At 46.3% G+C, this 16389-nt stretch overlaps 2 protein-coding genes across 5 annotated transcripts in view; one reads left to right on the top strand and one right to left on the bottom strand.

The window, feature by feature from the left end:
* Positions 1-6530: 6530 nt before the first annotated feature.
* Positions 6531-9375, top strand: SFT2D3 (SFT2 domain containing 3). The gene has a single exon (XM_045869085.3). It carries the CDS (start codon positions 6631-6633, stop codon positions 7270-7272), a length of 642 nt encoding a protein of 213 aa, XP_045725041.1. The 5' UTR covers positions 6531-6630; the 3' UTR covers positions 7273-9375.
* WDR33 (WD repeat domain 33) overlaps positions 7636-16389 on the bottom strand; it is a 156530-nt gene continuing 147776 nt past the window's right edge. For 3 of the 4 annotated variants that reach the window (XM_064586364.1, XM_064586363.1, XM_064586362.1), the window contains 4 exons: positions 14799-14962; positions 14590-14682; positions 13239-13454; positions 7636-11001 (listed from right to left, as the gene is read on the bottom strand). In XM_064586364.1, coding sequence (XP_064442434.1) covers positions 10772-11001; positions 13239-13454; positions 14590-14682; positions 14799-14962 — 703 coding nt within the window. In that variant the 3' untranslated portion in view covers positions 7636-10771. Of the gene's footprint in view, positions 11002-13238; positions 13455-14108; positions 14195-14589; positions 14683-14798; positions 14963-16389 lie in introns of those variants that run through there. The other variant, XM_064586365.1, reaches the window with a different exon arrangement.

Here is a 16389-nt window from a genome sequence, read left to right as displayed (position 1 = left end):
GCTTAACGACTGAGCCACCCACGTGCCCCTTTCTATTTGTTTATTAACAGCTTCTCTCTACTAGAATGTAAGTTCCTTGAAGGCAAAGACTGTTTATATGATGATTATTAATTCTCAGAACTTAGAATAAAGACTGCACTCTAATAGTAGGCTCTCAGTAAGTATTTTTTGAATGACTATCAGATTGTCAAAACTTAAAAGAATGATAATACCTAGTATTGGTGACATTTTAGAGAAATGGACATTTTCATAAACTATTTTGTAGATAAACTGATGAATTTTCTGCTGAACATATTTGCTGTATATAAAAAATGTAAAATGTGTAAGTTTTTGAAAAAAATTTTAATAACATTGCAAAATAAAAAGACAATGTGTACTTTCATTTTTTTAAAAAGATTTTATTTATTTCTCAGAGAGAGAGAGGCAGGCAGACAGAGATGCAGGCTCCCTGCTGAGCAAGGAGCCCAACATGGGACTCAATTCCAAGGACCCCGGGATCATGACCTGAGCCAAAGGCAGACACTTAACCTACTGAGCCACCCAGGTGCCCCTGACAATGCGTACTTTTAAAAAGAGCAAGTTCAACACACAAGATCTGCTATGTTCACTGTTTGGCCCATAGAAAGGCCTCCCCAGCTGAGCTTGTGTAGTTCCCCTCAGCCCCCCTCTGGGAGTAGGCAGTGCCTGCCTCACTGCCCCCAGGTCCCCAAACAAGGGCACCAGTGCCCAAGGGCCACCGCCCCTCACCCCCAGCCCCCAACAGGCAACAGCACAGACACCCTTAGGTTAAGCAGGCCAAACAGCACAAGGCTTTGCCGAACCATGAGAAATCCCATGATGAGTCCTTCAGTTACGCACTGACTGAGGGAGCTCCTGTGTGAGATGGCCTGTTTCCTTGGCTTCCCCCAGGAAGCTTAAGGAGACACACCAAAGGGAGGGTCCCTATTAAAGCAGCCCCCGTGCTGGGGGCAGGCCACAGGGTCTGCAGAGCTAAGCGCTCAGTGCCCTCAGATGGGATGCTCAGCTAGAGCCCCCTTGTGGGAGAGCAAGCTGTCCCAGCCAGTCATTCTGCCTTTCACCAATACCCACCAACGCCAGTAGCAATGCCAGGTCATGATGATGACCAAAATGCCCCCCGCGTTTCCAGCATGCTCCAAGCTGCCCTATCCAATACAGCAGCCATCGGCCACATGTAGCTACTATAAATATAGTATGATCATATTCATATAACTAGATATGAATTAAAACAAATTACAAAATATTATATTTTATGTATTATCACAAAAATATGTGTAAGTCATAACACAATATTATAAATAATGAATTAATTAAGATTAAAAATTCAGTTCATCAGTCTCATCAGCGGTCTTCCAGGCACTCGGAGCTACATGGGGTTTAGTGGCTCTGGAATTAGCACAGGTCCGGAGCATTTCCACAATTACATCAAAAGGGTCTATGGGACAACACGCTCCTAGAGGCTCTGCTGTCCCCAGCTGCCAGCCACAGGATGGACTGGCAAGTCCTCTGCCCCCCTGCCTGGGGGAGGTGAGCTGGGCCAGGCCCTTGGCTCTGAACAGTGACCTGGAGGTGATGGTGTGGCCCAGTGACATTGTGGAACCCTCTATGCAATGCACTCCCCTGTGTTACAAAGCCTTGTGCCTAACCAACGCAAGTTCACCAGAAAATCCAACACAACCTGGACAGAGTGTTGGGGGCCATGAAGCAGGGATGTGAAGAAATAAGACTTGAGACGATCATAAGCATGTAAGCAGTCAGGTATTGTTTTTGGTTTTTTTGTTTGTTTGTTTTTTGAGCAGGGAGCCTGATGCGGGGCTCCATCCCAGTACCCTGGGATCACGACCCAAGCCGAAGACAGATGCTTAACCGACTGAGCCACCCAGGTGCCCCCAGTCAGGTATTGTTTTTAATAAATGAAAAAGGAAACTCAAGGCTTTGGAGGTGTCACAGTCGGTCCACAAGGAACCACTGTGCTGTGTGGACTATGAAGGGGTGACCCCAAAGCAGGGGGAACTCAGGAGGGGAGGGGAGGGCAGATGTGTGTGGGTGTGAGGAGGAGATCAGCCCAAGGGAAGGCCCTGCATTAGCAAAGCCACAGAAGAGCAGAGTCACCCAGCTGCTAGGGCCCAGTGGTCCCAGAGAGATCCCCAAAGCTTAGGGTGAGAACTGCTGGGGCCTAGAGGGGCAGGCCTAGAATGCCACATAGGGAATTTGAAATTTAATTTTTAGGGGTGCTTGGGTGGCTCAACTCTTTTTTTTTTTTTTTTAAGATTTTATTTGACAGAGACAGAGAGAGAGAGAAGAGCAGGGGGAGAGGGAGAAACAGACTCCCCGCTGAGCAGGGAGCCCGATGTGGGACTCGATCCCAGGACCCCGAGATCATGACCTGAACCGAAGGCAGATGCTTAACCGACTGAGCCACCCAGGCACCCCGCGACCAACTCTTGATTTCAGCTCAGGTCATGATCTCAGGGTCGTGGGATTGAGCCTCGTGTCAAGCAGGACCTTGCTGAACAGGGATGGCCAACACAGGGAAGGAAGGGAGATGCCACTTTGAAAACACCTCAGAGGCGGCGTGGATTAACACCTGGAACTTCCTGGCTCTGGAGAAAAATAGTTTCTGTTGGGATAGGGATCAGAATTGGTAAGTAGGGTACTGCTTCCTTAGGTCAAGTTGGAAGTCCTCAATAAAATAAAAGGCTAGGGGCACCTGGGTGACTCAGTCAGGCACCTGACTCTTGATTTTGGCTCAGGTCATGATCTCAGGGTCGTGAGATCAAGCTCCTCATTGATCAGAGCCTGACGTGTGGCTTGATCCCACGCTGGGCATGGAGCCTGCTTAAGATTCCCTCTCTCCCTTTCCCTCTACTCCTCCCCCACCTGTCTAAAAAAAAATAAAATAAAACAAAAGGCTTGCTCCAGCCCCTTTCCCCTCTGGGTGGTGGGAGCTGGGATCCACCTGATATTGTACTGAGATCAACTACAGTGGGAGGGATCCGCCCAAGGGTCTGCCTAAGATGGTTTGTAACATAGGGCACCACAGAAGAGCAGGGACGCCTGGGGCACCCCCATGTAGAGCAAACCCAGAGAGCAGGGGCCCCGCTACTGGTACCGTGTGCTGTCCCGGAAGCGATGTTTGGCTTCGGGCAGGGAGTGCGCAACTGTGTCATGTTCTGCTAGGAGTTTAAGGCGGGTAGGGACTGAAATTTTCCTGTACTTGGCAACAGAAGTATTTGGTGACCTGGTCGCGAATAATTTTGCTGGCACAGGGGGATGAGGGGGATTCAGGGAAGAACAGGGCTAAGTGGAGATTTGGGGTTTACAGATTCTTTAAGTGAATTTTGCTGCAGTAACTAGAGGGGAGCTGGTATCTAGGGATGGTTTCATTATGTCCTTCTATCAGCATAGGAACCAACCCTGAACAGGTTTTCTGGTTTTACACAGTTCTATTCCCAGGGAAGATCTCCTTATGTAACAGGAAGCACATAGAGTTAAAACCCCATCTCACAACCTCTAGTCTTGCTCTACTACCAACTCTAGAGTGACCTTAGGTAGGTTATTTAACTTCCTGGTATTTCAGTTTTCCCTCATCTGTACAATGAGCAGAACAATCCTGTCTTTTGCATCTCATAGCTGCATAAATGATCAGGTAAATCATTTATGGACCACCATTCTTTCTATCTCTATCAATTTGACTCCAAGTACATCATGTAAGTGGAATCCTACACTATTTGCCATTTTGTGACTGGCCTATTTCACCTAGCACAATGTCAAGGTTCATCCATGTTATAGTATGTTAGAATTTCTTTCCTTTTTAACACTGAATATTATTTCATTGTCTGTATACACTACATTTTGCTTCCCCATTCATCTGTAGATGGACAGTTGGGTTGCTCTCACCTCTCAGCTGTTGTTAATAATACTGCTATAGGGACACATGGCTGGCTCAGTCAGAACAGCATGCAACTTTTGATCTCAGGGTTGTGAGTTTGAGCCCCATGTTGGGTGGAGAGGTTAAATAAAAACTTTTTAAAAAATAATGCTGCTATAAACACAGGTGTACAAGTATCTCAAGACACTGCTTTCAATTCTTTTGGGTATATACCCAGAAGTGGAATTATTGGATCATACGGTAATTTTATTTTTTATTTTTTGAGGAACGACCATATTGTTTTCCAGAGCAGCTGTACCATCTTATCTTCCTACCAACGGTGCAGGTTATAATTGCTCCACTTCCCGTTCAACACTTGTTATTGTCTGTGTTTTGTTTGACAGTAGCCATCCTAATGGTTTTGCCTTGGTAAGTGATCAGGATGATCACTATTATTACAAGTGTGAAAGAATTTCAATCTAAAATGGAACCAGAGGATATGAAATGGATGTGACCTCAGGAAAACTAAAGAACTGAAAAGCTGATTTCCTGTAAATCCTCAATTTACAGAAGATGGAAACTTATTTCCTGACCAATGAACATCCACCAAGAATCTCTCCCTGGGGTGCCTGGGTGGCTCAGCTGGTGAAGTGTCTGACTCTTGGTTTCAGCTCAGGTCATGAACTCAGGGTTGTGGGATCAAGCCACACGTCAGGCTCTGAGCTCAGCGTGGAGTCTGCTTGGGATTCTCTCTCCCTCTGCCCCTTCCCCCACTCATGCACACATGCTCTAAAATAAATTTTTAAAATCTTAAAAAAAAAAAAAATCTCTCCCTATCCAGAGGCTAATGAACTTACCATCTGGACTCTAGCTGAATTCCCCCATTTTTGCACTCCTTGTCATAAATACAGCTCCCCACCCCCCAAATCCTCAATGGGAGTCACCTGTAGCTTGCTACAGTTTGCACTTCCCAAACTGTAGTTCCCCTACTATTCCCAAATAAATTCAATTTCTGGTAATTCAAGCTTGGCTTAGTTTACCTCTTCAGGGTGCCGCAAGTGATATAACAATTGAAATGTACGTTGAAAAAGAACACTGTACGTCAGGATCCAACCAGGAAGAAAGTATTAAACGGAATTTAATGAGGAAAAGTGGTTACACAGGTTAACAGGAATGCTGAGAAACCACAGAGAGACAACAGCAGAAAGCCATGAACACCTACCTCTTCCTAGGGTAGAGGACAAAGGAAGGTCACCTGCCCACTGGCTCGCATCAGGTCATGCCGTCATGGGGAAGCCAGTACCAAGGTAATGAGGAGAGCCAAAAGGAAATACCCTGGCTTCTCTGTGGCAGTGCCCCCAAAGCCAGGTGACAGATGATTACGGGAAACAGCCTGCAGAGATAGGCACTGCCTCCCATCCCCAGGACAAAAGAAGGAACGGTCTTCTGGGGCAAGGAAGCCAAAGACCTGTACAACAGTAGACTGCTGTACAACTTACCTGTATTGCACTTTACATTACAAAAGGACTCCCGTGCCATCACATTTAAGTTCACAAGAGGCATTTAGAAAGTCTAGCAAAAAAGGTGTTTCAATCGATGGCTTCAGGCAGGATCTACAAAGCCTTTCAAGCACCTTTACTACACTGGAATTGACAGCTTCGTGCATTCGCAGCAGGTCCTTTCAGGTCCTAGGAAAAGGGACATGAAAGAGACCCTGTGCTTGAGTTGCTGACAGATACATAAATTTTCACAACTGGGAAAGGTGAGAACATCAGAAGTAGCTGGAAGTGTGGCTCCATCTAAATGTCCAGGAGTAGGAACTAGCCAGGCCCAAACAAGTGAGCACAGAAGCCCTGGAGGAGACCTGTCAGGGTGTGACCCAGTGAAGAACCCCAAAGTGGCTCTGAGTAAGAGCAGGATCCCTGGGAGCCACCTCAGAATATATCAGGAATTGACTGGGAGTGCCGGCAAGGTTATCAGTGATCTGCCCATGAGTCATTGGACCCAGAGATGTCAGGAGCACAAAAAGGTTAATCAAAAATATAAGACAGGGGCACCAACAAGTCGTGGACATGCGGCTTGAAGGAGTCAAGAATATTGACAGGCCTTTGCTGAAACGAGGAACAGAAAACAAACAAGCTGGGGGGGGGGGGGGGGCGTAATTCCTCCTTTATCAACTCCGGTAGCCTTTCCAAAGAAACCACGTAAGTCCCGCCAATCTGAACTTTTTAAAAAATTAAATTTATTGAAAGAAACTGTAAATTAGCATACAGTTTTAAAAAATAATAGAGAGATTCCCCCAATGGCGACATCTTGCAAAACTACAGTACAGTATCACAACCAGGACACCAATACCCATAAACTCAAAATACAGAACTGTTGCATCACCACGACAAGGGTCCCTCCTGTAACCTTTTATAGCCACACCCACCCCGTCCCCCAACTAACTTTTAATGCCGACATAACTAAACCAGGCCGTAACAACGCCCATCAGGAATAAGGCCGAGCGCCAGGAGGGTCAATGTAAACCCAGGAGACAGGCAAACCCCCACACCCAGCTGCTGCTAGCCGAGCCACAAGTCTGCAGAGGAGCGGCCCCGCCCCTTCCGCACGGGCCGCAGGCCCCGCCCCTCCCTCCACAGCCGACCAGCAGCCGCCGAGGGCCGAGCCGCTTCCGCCAGCGATTGAGGAAAACCGGAAGTGGGCAGCAACCCTCCCCTCCCGCGGCCGATCCGGCCAGCATGGCGGACCTCCACCGCCAGCTGCAGGAGTACCTGGCGCAGGGTAAAGCCGGCGGGCTGGCGGCCGCGGAGCCGCTGCTCGCTGCGGAAAAGACGGAAGAGCCCGCGGCGGGGGCGTGGCTGGGCCGCGTGGGCCTGCGCTGGACATGGGCGCGGAGGCCTGCGGAGTCAACGGTGGGGACAGGCCCAGTGTGCTTGCCTAGTGTGACGCGCGCGCAGCGGCTGGCGGCAAGCGGCGTGTGCCTGCTGCTGGCCGCGCTCTGCTTCGGCCTGGCCGCGCTCTACGCGCCCGTACTGCTGCTGCGCGCCCGGAAGTTCGCGCTGCTCTGGTCGCTGGGCTCCGCGCTGGCGCTAGCGGGCGGGACGCTCCTGCGGGGCAGCGCGGCGTGCGGGCGCCTGCTGCGCGGCGAGGAGACGCCGTCGCGGCCCGCGCTGCTCTACGTGGTCGCGCTGGGCGCCACGCTGTACGCGGCCCTCGGGCTGCGCAGTACGTTGCTCACGGCGCTGGGCGCCTGCGTGCAGGTGGCCGCGCTGCTGACCGTGCTGTTCGGGCTTCTGCCCTGGGGCGCAGGCACGGCGCTGCGCGTAGCGCTCGGACGCCTGGGCCCGGGCACCGGCCTCGCTAAGGCGCTGCCAGTGTGAGAAACCCAGGGCACGCGCCGTCAGACCAGGACGCGCTGTCCAGACATGACGCGGAGCCCGGACCCCGGAATGCGCCGTCGAGAGACCACCGGGAGCGAGCCCTGGGCGCATCGCGGACCGAGCCGAGGACTGCACCCGCCGGTTTCCCGATCGCGCTGGGTAAAGGCTGCTCCGTTATTGTGCCAGCGAACCCGTCAACGTCTTTGAGCGGCCGTTCTAAAACTGAGACTCGAGCCGGTTCGGAAGGTCTTCGGTTTCAGCGTTTTTCCGCCTTACTCGGTAGCATGTGCTATGAAACGAGATGTTGACTTGGTGATATGCTGTGAAAAACTTAATGGTAAATTGCTTTTGCGTTAACCGTGGTTTTAGATTGAGCGCTGTAAAAAAAAGAATGGCTCCTCAGTTTTAATTAGCTGCTCTTGTGACTTTCCTCAGACTTGTTTTACCTTTTGTCGTTTAAAAAAATCCAGTGGTAGATTGAAGTAACGTAGCTACAATACGCTTTTGTTTTCTTTGGCTTTTAGAAATTTTTTCTTCATTCAATAAGTGGATTCTTAAGGGTATCAAATTAAACACTAAATTTAGCCACCGGGTTTTATATAAGTACTTTAGTTAAGACGGCTTACCTCGGTTTTTCCTTTTTTTAGTGAAATTGTAAATATGGTGCCTTACAAAATTAAAGGAAGATTGGTTCTGTATTAGACCATGAAAGCAGTGGACCAAAAAGGGAAATGTCTGCCCCAAGAAGCAGGACATTTCAGTGCTGTGAGAAGTTCCTGGGCAGAACTGGTTGGGCTGGGGACTCCTGCTGGACGAGAGAATTCTACATCCAAAGTTCTATATTTGATGGAAACCATGGATTTCTACAAGGCCATTACCTGCTTTTTAAACTATAATTTACATTTTGTAGGCTGATTCTAATGCAGTGTAAGATTTTCTTATCTGTCAAGTTTCCTTTTAGGTTCAGCATTTACTCTTGGTCTCTGACCTAATTGTATATGCTAATGTATTGCCAGAAAGTTTGGACTGGATATTCTGATGAGTCCAAAAAACTACGTATTTTGTCAGTAGCTACATTAACTAGAAAATAGATGTATTTAGACTTTTCAGATTCTATGTCAGTGGTTCTTAGTTCACATCGGAATTACCTGAAGAGCAAAACCTCAGATCGATTCAGTCAGAATCTCTGGAGCAGTGGAGGGCGGACCCAGACGTCAGTATTATTTAGAGCTTTCCGGATGATTCCATGTTCAGCTAGGTTGAGAACCACTTTTTTGTGCACCTAATTGCACAATTTGAAAATAATTATTTTCTGGGACTGGATTCCACTGTTGCCTAAACAGGTGTGTCAGGCAGCAATAGAGCATTGCCTCTTTGTTCAACCTCACTTAATTTATATTCCTAGATCCTGATCAGTGTCCTAAGCCCTGCCCCAACTTCATGAGGCCCCCCACCCCAGTATTCTCTAAGAATTACTGCCTTGTTCCCTTATCAGTAAACAGGGTTACCTACCTCAAGAGGAACAACCAAGAGGGTGTTTGTAGTAAAAGCAAATGTACTGTTTTTAGGGAGTGACTTATTTTTGTAACTGGAAAAACTTGGGCCATTGACTACTGCTTCTGTTCTCAATTTCTCTAGAATTTGCACAACTGAGTATTTTACAGTGTTTAGTACATTTTTATGTTGATGCTGTTATATTTTTTAAATCGTTTTCCCAACATTTTCTCAAAAATTCAAACACTAAAAATCTAGCCATTTGTAAAATTCAAAGCACAATACCTTGTATGTATTTTGGTAGTGATGTTTTAAAATATTCTAAGTATTTAATAAATTTACAGTGTAGAGAGTTCAGGTTTTTTCTAAAGGCATTCTTTCTCAAAATATGATCTGGTTATCTGCTTGCTGAGATACTGTGTTTTTAAAGTTGAGGCCTAAAATGTTAAGATGATAAATTTCTTACCACATCTATCTTAGAAAAAGTCTAATCTCGATATGGGTTCGGTCCCTGGATCCCATTTTACCTTAATCAGAATTTCATTACAACTTCTTTTTAAGCTGTGCCAGTGGAGGGCAAATAAAGAAAGAATATTCTGCAAACTTGAAGCAATCTTGAGCCTCCTAATCATGCGTTTATACTGACATGCTGATAAATTAATTTCAAAACAAAGTGAAAATGATTCACTTGTAGTCTGTAGGTTTTACTACCCTAAAAAGCTGCGTGTGTGGTTGACATTTTCTCACTCTGCAGAAACAGCTTTGCTTTTACAATGTTTTACATTGAGAACTAATTAAGAGGTTTTTATATGCTATCCAACTATGCCAGCATCCCTTGTCTTAAGCAACTGCGGGACTTCGAACACCACTACATTTGCCAGGTGAACCTGTCTCCAGTGCCAAAGATGTTAGGGTGGCCACAGAAGTATCCTTTGAATAATAAAAGTTTTCTTACAAAAACAAAATAAGGGTCAGTAGAGAAAATACAGGGTTATCAAACTGAACTTTTGGCTTCTAAACTGGGCCAAATGTTACATTTATTTAAAACTAAAGGAATTTGTTGGAACTTCCTGGCTTTAGAACTATTCATGGCCTTAAACACTGGTATAGAAGGTTTTGCAGAATTGTTTTAGGAGATATTTGGTCCATTCCTTCTCAACTTAAATTGTGACATGATTTAATCAGAAGGGTGATGCGTATAGTTAATTTCTGGTTTATGTCCGGTTCCTCTCATCAGAAACAAGGGAATTCAAGTCTAAGGCATGATTACCAGGAGATGCACCCAAGGGAGAACCCCTACTTGGACAGCCAGAAGATGTTTTTCTTCAGAGTATAATTTTCCGTATAAACTACGGCTTTGAATCTACTTTCAAACTGTGTTATAGTTTCAAAGTGTCTCACTCTATTACAAAAATAAGTGTGACAGAATGGGTAGATGAGAATTTAAGACAGAAAGTTCATGGATGAAATTACTTCAGTGGCCCAGAGGTACCCATCAAGTGTGCTCACAAATAGGAGCAATAATTGTACCCCCTCAGCTCACTGGATGCAATGGAAACAGGGTTTCCTTAAGGCAGACATTTCACAACTAGTTTTCTGTTAATTCTTGCGTAAATCACATTCTGTATTCATACAAAAACAACTTAATGTTTTTTCTCTGACAAACTGTACATATAGAAACAAATTTCCAATCGGACATGAACTTAAATTTGTGGAGGTGCTCCATGTCTTGTGACAATTAAAAAAAAAAAAAAAGATTCCAGCTTTTATCTTCACAAAACAATGGGAGTTAGGGCAGTGAGGGTGGACAGGACAGAATAAGGCCAGCTACTCTGGGTAGCCAGCAGCAGTCTCTTCATCTTGAAGACCTCATTAGGGGCTCCTAGGATTCAGCTGCCCCAGAAAAAGTTCAGGGCTACATGGTGCAGGTTTCCTTTTGTTTGTCTTGGTAAGTCCAAAAGAAGTTCTTAAATACTGTCCAGAGAGGCCTCAGGGGAATCAGCTTCTACCGACCCCTTCCACCACCCCTTGAAGCTCCTCGCCTTGGTGGGCCAGAGTTCATGTTACTCCCTCTCCCCCAGTTACTGCCACTCCGGCCCCCTCTGGAAGGAGTACCGCTGCCTGGAGGGCCTCCAAAAGGTTCGTCTCTGTGGTAGCCATCATGGTGATCTCCATCCAAGGAGCTGGAGCGCCCAGATTTTGGCACTCTCTGGGAAGGTCCTGGGCCCCCTCGGCCTGAAATTAATCAAAATAATTCCACGTTACTTTTTTTTCTATCAGAGACTATTAATGAGTAACTCCCGCAACAAACTCAATGACGACAGTGGAACCCTCTGGGTCTTAAAAACAGTTCTGAGGACAGCAGCATTAGAAGCTGTGCCTCTACCCTCTAGTCAACCACTATCTCATTCCCACCCAGGTTGTGGTCCTGCCCCTCAGCAACAACCAGACATGTTCCCCAGGGTGTGTGATGGAAATGATGGGAAACCCAGAAGTGAACTTGGAGCACCTCTGGGAGTCACAGACCACACTGGGCCATGTCTCTACTCTAGCAAGTGCATCTTCCCCTCCTATGCCATTGGTGGGAGGGGAGGGGGAGTGGGGGCATGGGGGGTTGTTATTCTATTGCGGGGGCGGGGGAAGACTTGAAAAGCACAGACTTTGGAAGCAACTAAGAAATACAAACTGTGGATGTTAATTACAATAGGTTTTACTATCATTATCCCACAACTATGTGGCACTTTTGTTTTCCTTTAAAATAGTGAAATAAAGTATTTCTTTTAAAACAAAAACATTAAAAACAACCAACCAACCACCTAGCTTTTAGAATTTTTTCTCCCAGGGACAGTTTTTTTTTGTTCCAGACTTGGACACACAAACCTTTTAAGTACATTAGAATTCTGACTTAAATTTTTCTTCTCATGGGGGCGCCTGGGTGGCTCAGTTGGTTAAGCGACTGCCTTAGGCTCAGGTCATGATCCTGGAGTCCCTGGATCGAGTCCCGCATCGGGCTCCCTGCTTGGCGGGGAGTCTGCTTCTCCCTCTGACCCTCCCCCCTCTCATGTGCTCTCTCTCATTCTCTCTCTCTCAAATAAATAAAATCTTTAAAAAAAAAAAATTTTTTTTTCTTCTCACGGGCTAACAGGATTTGACCATATCTCCCATAATGCAGTATCAGAAAACTGTTGCCGACTTTATTTTGTCTTAACTTTTTGAGTGGAATTTGAATCTAGGTAAAACAAGGCAGTTAGGAAAGCTAGCCAAAGGAAAAATATTGGCTGCTTTTCCTATAAAGCACAGGCTAGGCCCCCCTGAAGAAGGTACCTGGGCAGAGAAGATGTCAGCTAGGAAGCCATTTCCACACCAGCCATGTGGCCGTGGCTAGGTACCTACACAGGTGTCCTGAGTGCCCATACTGACAAGTGACAAAATGTGTGCTTAGGTAGGGAGATCTACTGGTGACATGAGGTAGTTTCTGAGGGTTTTGCTTTGAGAAGAATCAAACCACCATTAAAAACAAAAAGCATGGGGCGCCTGGGTGGTCAGTCAAGCGTATGCCTTCGGCTCAGGTCATGATCCCAGGGTTCTGGGATCGAGCCCCGCATCGGGCTCCCTGCTCTGCGGGAAGCCTGCTTCTCCCTCTCCCACTCCCCCTGCTTGTGTTCCCTCTCTTGCTGTGTCTCTCTCTGTCAAATAAATAAAATCTAAAAAAAAAACACAAAAAGCAAAACTTTGTAATGAGACTATAAACATGAGGCAGGTTAATTAGGCCTGCTTCCTAGCAGCCTCCAAACTACCACAGAGGCCATGGCCCAGCCTAACCTGCATGGTGGCTCCTGCTCCTGGCTTAAAGTTAGTGCTACCTCTAAAATAATGATCCAAAGTTTCAAGTCGTAGAAATAATCTACTGCCCCCCTCTGAAAACAACCCCTTCCAGACCATATTCCTCAAAGTGCTTGTGACTCTAGGCATTAGCAGTTCCTTCCGTACCCAGGCTAAAACAAAACATGGAACCCGGGAAGACAATTCTTCCTGTCACTAAGGACACCCTTGAGGGCAAAGAGCAGCCAGTGGTGGAGAACATGTTTGCCAATGAGAGTAGGAGTCTCTCTCCTGCTCTGGGGCACCTTGACAAAGCTGGAGGGGAACACTTGAACGAACCGGGGAAGGGAATTCTTGGAAGCACCTGGAGGAGATTTATGCAGAGGCTGAGCTTGCAATCACCCGAGTAAGGGGTCTGACTGGCTATGGTGTGAGTCCAAACAAGCTGCATTTGTACCATACTTGGGAACACGTGCCTTTGCACAGCCTAAGCCCTAGAGGGTAGAATGGAGAAAGGACCCTGGGTTTCCTGTCAGGAACAGATGGAACAGGAAAAGAGGGAGGGGCTGTCCTGGTAATGAGGCCTCCCGTGGTCCCCGCAGCTTTCCTGGCAGCTTTCTCCTGGAACAGTATCAGTGGCCTCCGCTTACCTTTGCCTCCTCGATCCTCAGAAGGACCCCCTGGGGCTTCCATTTCTCTGTGCTCCGAGGTCCCTGGCCCATCATGCCAGGGACGCTTTCGGGGTGGCAGGGATGCCATGTCCATGCCCTGGAGAGAAGAGGAACGTTCTCTGCTAGCTGGGGAATGACCATCGTGAGGGGGATGATCAGGGCGAGGAGCATCACGGAAATGTTCATGACCTGGCCCTGAAATAGGAAACACAGGTTTTGCAAGGCTAAGAATCTGCAATCTCATATTCAAGTACAGTGTGACTATTTCTTTTTGTTGTTGTTGTTAAAGATTTTATTTATTTGACAGAGAGACAGCGAGAGGGGGAACACAAGCAGGGGAAGTGGAAGAGGGAGAAGCAGGCTTCCCGCGGAGCAGGGAGCCCAATGCGGGGCTCGATCCCAGGACCCTGGGATCATGACCTGAGCCGAAGGCACACACTTAACGACTGAGCCACCCAGGTGCCCCCAAGTACAGTGTGACTAAAAGCAGATGGAAATTATAGTTAATAAGTAGCAACTTGGGGCGGCTGGGTGGCTCAGTCACTTGAGTGTCTGACTCTTGGTTTTGGCTCAGGTCATGACCTCAGCATTGTGAGATTGAGCCCAGCATAGGGCTCTGCACTCAGCTTGGAGTCTGCTTGCGATTTTCCCTCTCCCTCTGCCCCTCCTGCTCATACTTTCTCTCTCTCTCTCTAAAATAAATAAAAGCTTAAAAAATAATAATATTATTAAGTAAAAAGAATAAGTAGCAACTTGAGAACCAATATTCATTCATGCAAGAAACATGTGACTACCCACTGTAGGCCAGGTTAAGTCACATCATGAGTACATGAAAAAGGTCAAGATTAGAAATCAACATACCTCTTAAAATAAGAGACAGGTAAGGTCCAGAAAAGTAGTTCTCAGACTTTTTAGTCTCAGGATGTCTTTACACTCTTAAAAATTATTGAGATTTAATTTAATTTGAGGCTTGTATCTAATAATATTTGCCATATTAGCAATTAAAACTGAGAAAACTTTAATTCATTTAACTATATTTTCCAAAAACAAAACAATTTAGTGAAAAGAGCAGTACTGTTTTCTATTCTAGGCAAATCCCTCTGACGTCTGTTTCAGTAGAAGAAAGTTGGACTCTCCCAGCTGTTTCTGCATTCATTCTACTGTGATAAACTGCTGCTGACTGAAGGATTTGCAGACAGTTCAGCATCCCACAGAGATGTGAGTTAGAAAACAGAGGACCTGGTGGACACCCACCCCCAGGGGTCCTTGGACCACACTCTGAGCCGCTGGGCTTAAGTCACCAGAAGCCACAGCAGTTGTCCTTCCTTACCTGGCTCTCTATTTCCATCCCAGGAGTCTGGTTTCCGTCCTCCTTCAAAGCGAGGGAATTCATCAGGAGTGGGGAGTAAACCCTTCCTTCCTCCTACACAACAGAACAACATAACACCACACTCACAGACTGTTTCAGGTGTGTCCCAAATAACCTAACTCTCCACCCCGTCCCTTGCCAGACTCAGTGTGTCCTCAGCACACGCTCACCTCGTGGGGTACCCCGACCTCGACCTCTGAGATCTCTTCCTCGGGCTGCTTCATCAGAAGGATCAAAATTCTCCTCTGGACCAAAGTCTTCAGGACCAGGAAAACTGTCCCTTCCTCTTGGGGGGGCACGGCCCTCATGTCTTGGGGGTGCTCCTCTTCTAAAGCTGTCAGGGAAAAAACAGCAAAATATCCACCTAATGGAATACAGCTCTGAGTTCATGTTTCAAAGAAGCATAATGGTATATGAAAACACGACATTAATGTTAAATGGGAGAAAAACAAAATAAAATTATGTATTTTTTACAGGCAATATTATTACAGGCAAAAACAGGCAAGAAGGTAAATGTAGGGTCATGCTCATTTCCTCCTAAAGCTTTTAGGAATAACAATAGCAGTGAATAAGTTTTAAGTGCTGATAATCATGCCAAGTGCTTTACACATATTATTTCATTTTATCCTCACCACCACATCATTCTCCATTCTACCCATGAGTACGCTGAGGCACAGAGAGGTAATGTCATTTATTTAAGGACACACAGTAAGTGTTGGGATTTGAACTCAGCCAGTCTTGACTCCAGCCCAGGCTCTTTGCCACTGCCTCCCAAATATTTTTCACTATCATTTACATTTTTATAATGAACATTTATTACTTATATAATCAGAAAAAGTGGGGTACAGATTCATGCCTGCCAACTGTACCAGAATCCTTTGAGAACACCTGCTCTCCCATCTGCTCCAGCCCACAGCCTCTACACAGGGCTGGCCATGAACTTCACCCACGCCTCCACAGCTGATGGTTATACAGGCGGGCACTTGGTTTATGGGCAGTCCCCCCACTGGCTAGCTGGCAGCCTGGGGCCCTGGCTGATGGACAGGTTCACTGTCCCTCAGGATCTAGACTAGAGGCCGAGTTGGCCAGAAGTACTGCCAAAGCCCAGCCATTATGAGGAGGGAGCACCTGAGCTGGAGGAGACCTGTGGGGAAGCAAAAAGGGGGCCTCCCAAGTAGGAAAGGTGCATGAGCACAAGGAGAAAGGCCTCAGGGCTGGAGAAAGGATCAGAAGGAGCAAGGGCATGGGGCCAATCTGCACGAGTGGCCAGGCCTTCGCTTTTTCTTGAGTCTCCATTCAGGTATCTTTGACTCCAACGTTTCACTTTGCAAAATTTCAAACTTATAGCAAAGTTGAAAGAACAGAATAACAAACATCTGTGTGTCCTTCACCTGGTTTTTTTTGTTTGTTTAATCAGTTCTTAAGATACTGCCACATGTGCTTTACCTTCTCTCTCCATCTATTTAACAAATCCACTTTTCTAAACCATTTCAAAATCAGCTGCTAACAACATGAACCTCATCCATAATACCTCAGTATGTTTCTTCTAAGAACAAGGATTTTCTCCTACATTCCTACATAATACTACTATTATCACTTGAATAACATATGATATTATATAATATAATCCAATTCAAATTTCTCCAATTGTCCTCAAAATGTCCTTTACAGTTGTTTTTAAATACAGATTTCAATCCTGATCATATACTGTTATTAATGGCCATGTCTCTTTGTCTAGTTTATCTAGAACCCTTCTATAGT

The sequence above is a fragment of the Mirounga angustirostris genome, unplaced genomic scaffold (genome assembly GCF_029215605.1).
Source record: "Mirounga angustirostris isolate CCGP_5_RB_7025 unplaced genomic scaffold, mMirAng1.0.hap1 SCAF_3, whole genome shotgun sequence".
NCBI lineage: Eukaryota > Metazoa > Chordata > Mammalia > Carnivora > Phocidae > Mirounga > Mirounga angustirostris.
This window is presented reverse-complemented; position numbering and strand designations above follow the sequence as displayed.

Coding starts and splice junctions, on each gene's coding strand:
- SFT2D3 (XM_045869085.3), top strand. CDS start 6,631: ATGGCGGACCTCCACCGCCAGCTGCAGGAGTACCTGGCGCAGGGTAAA.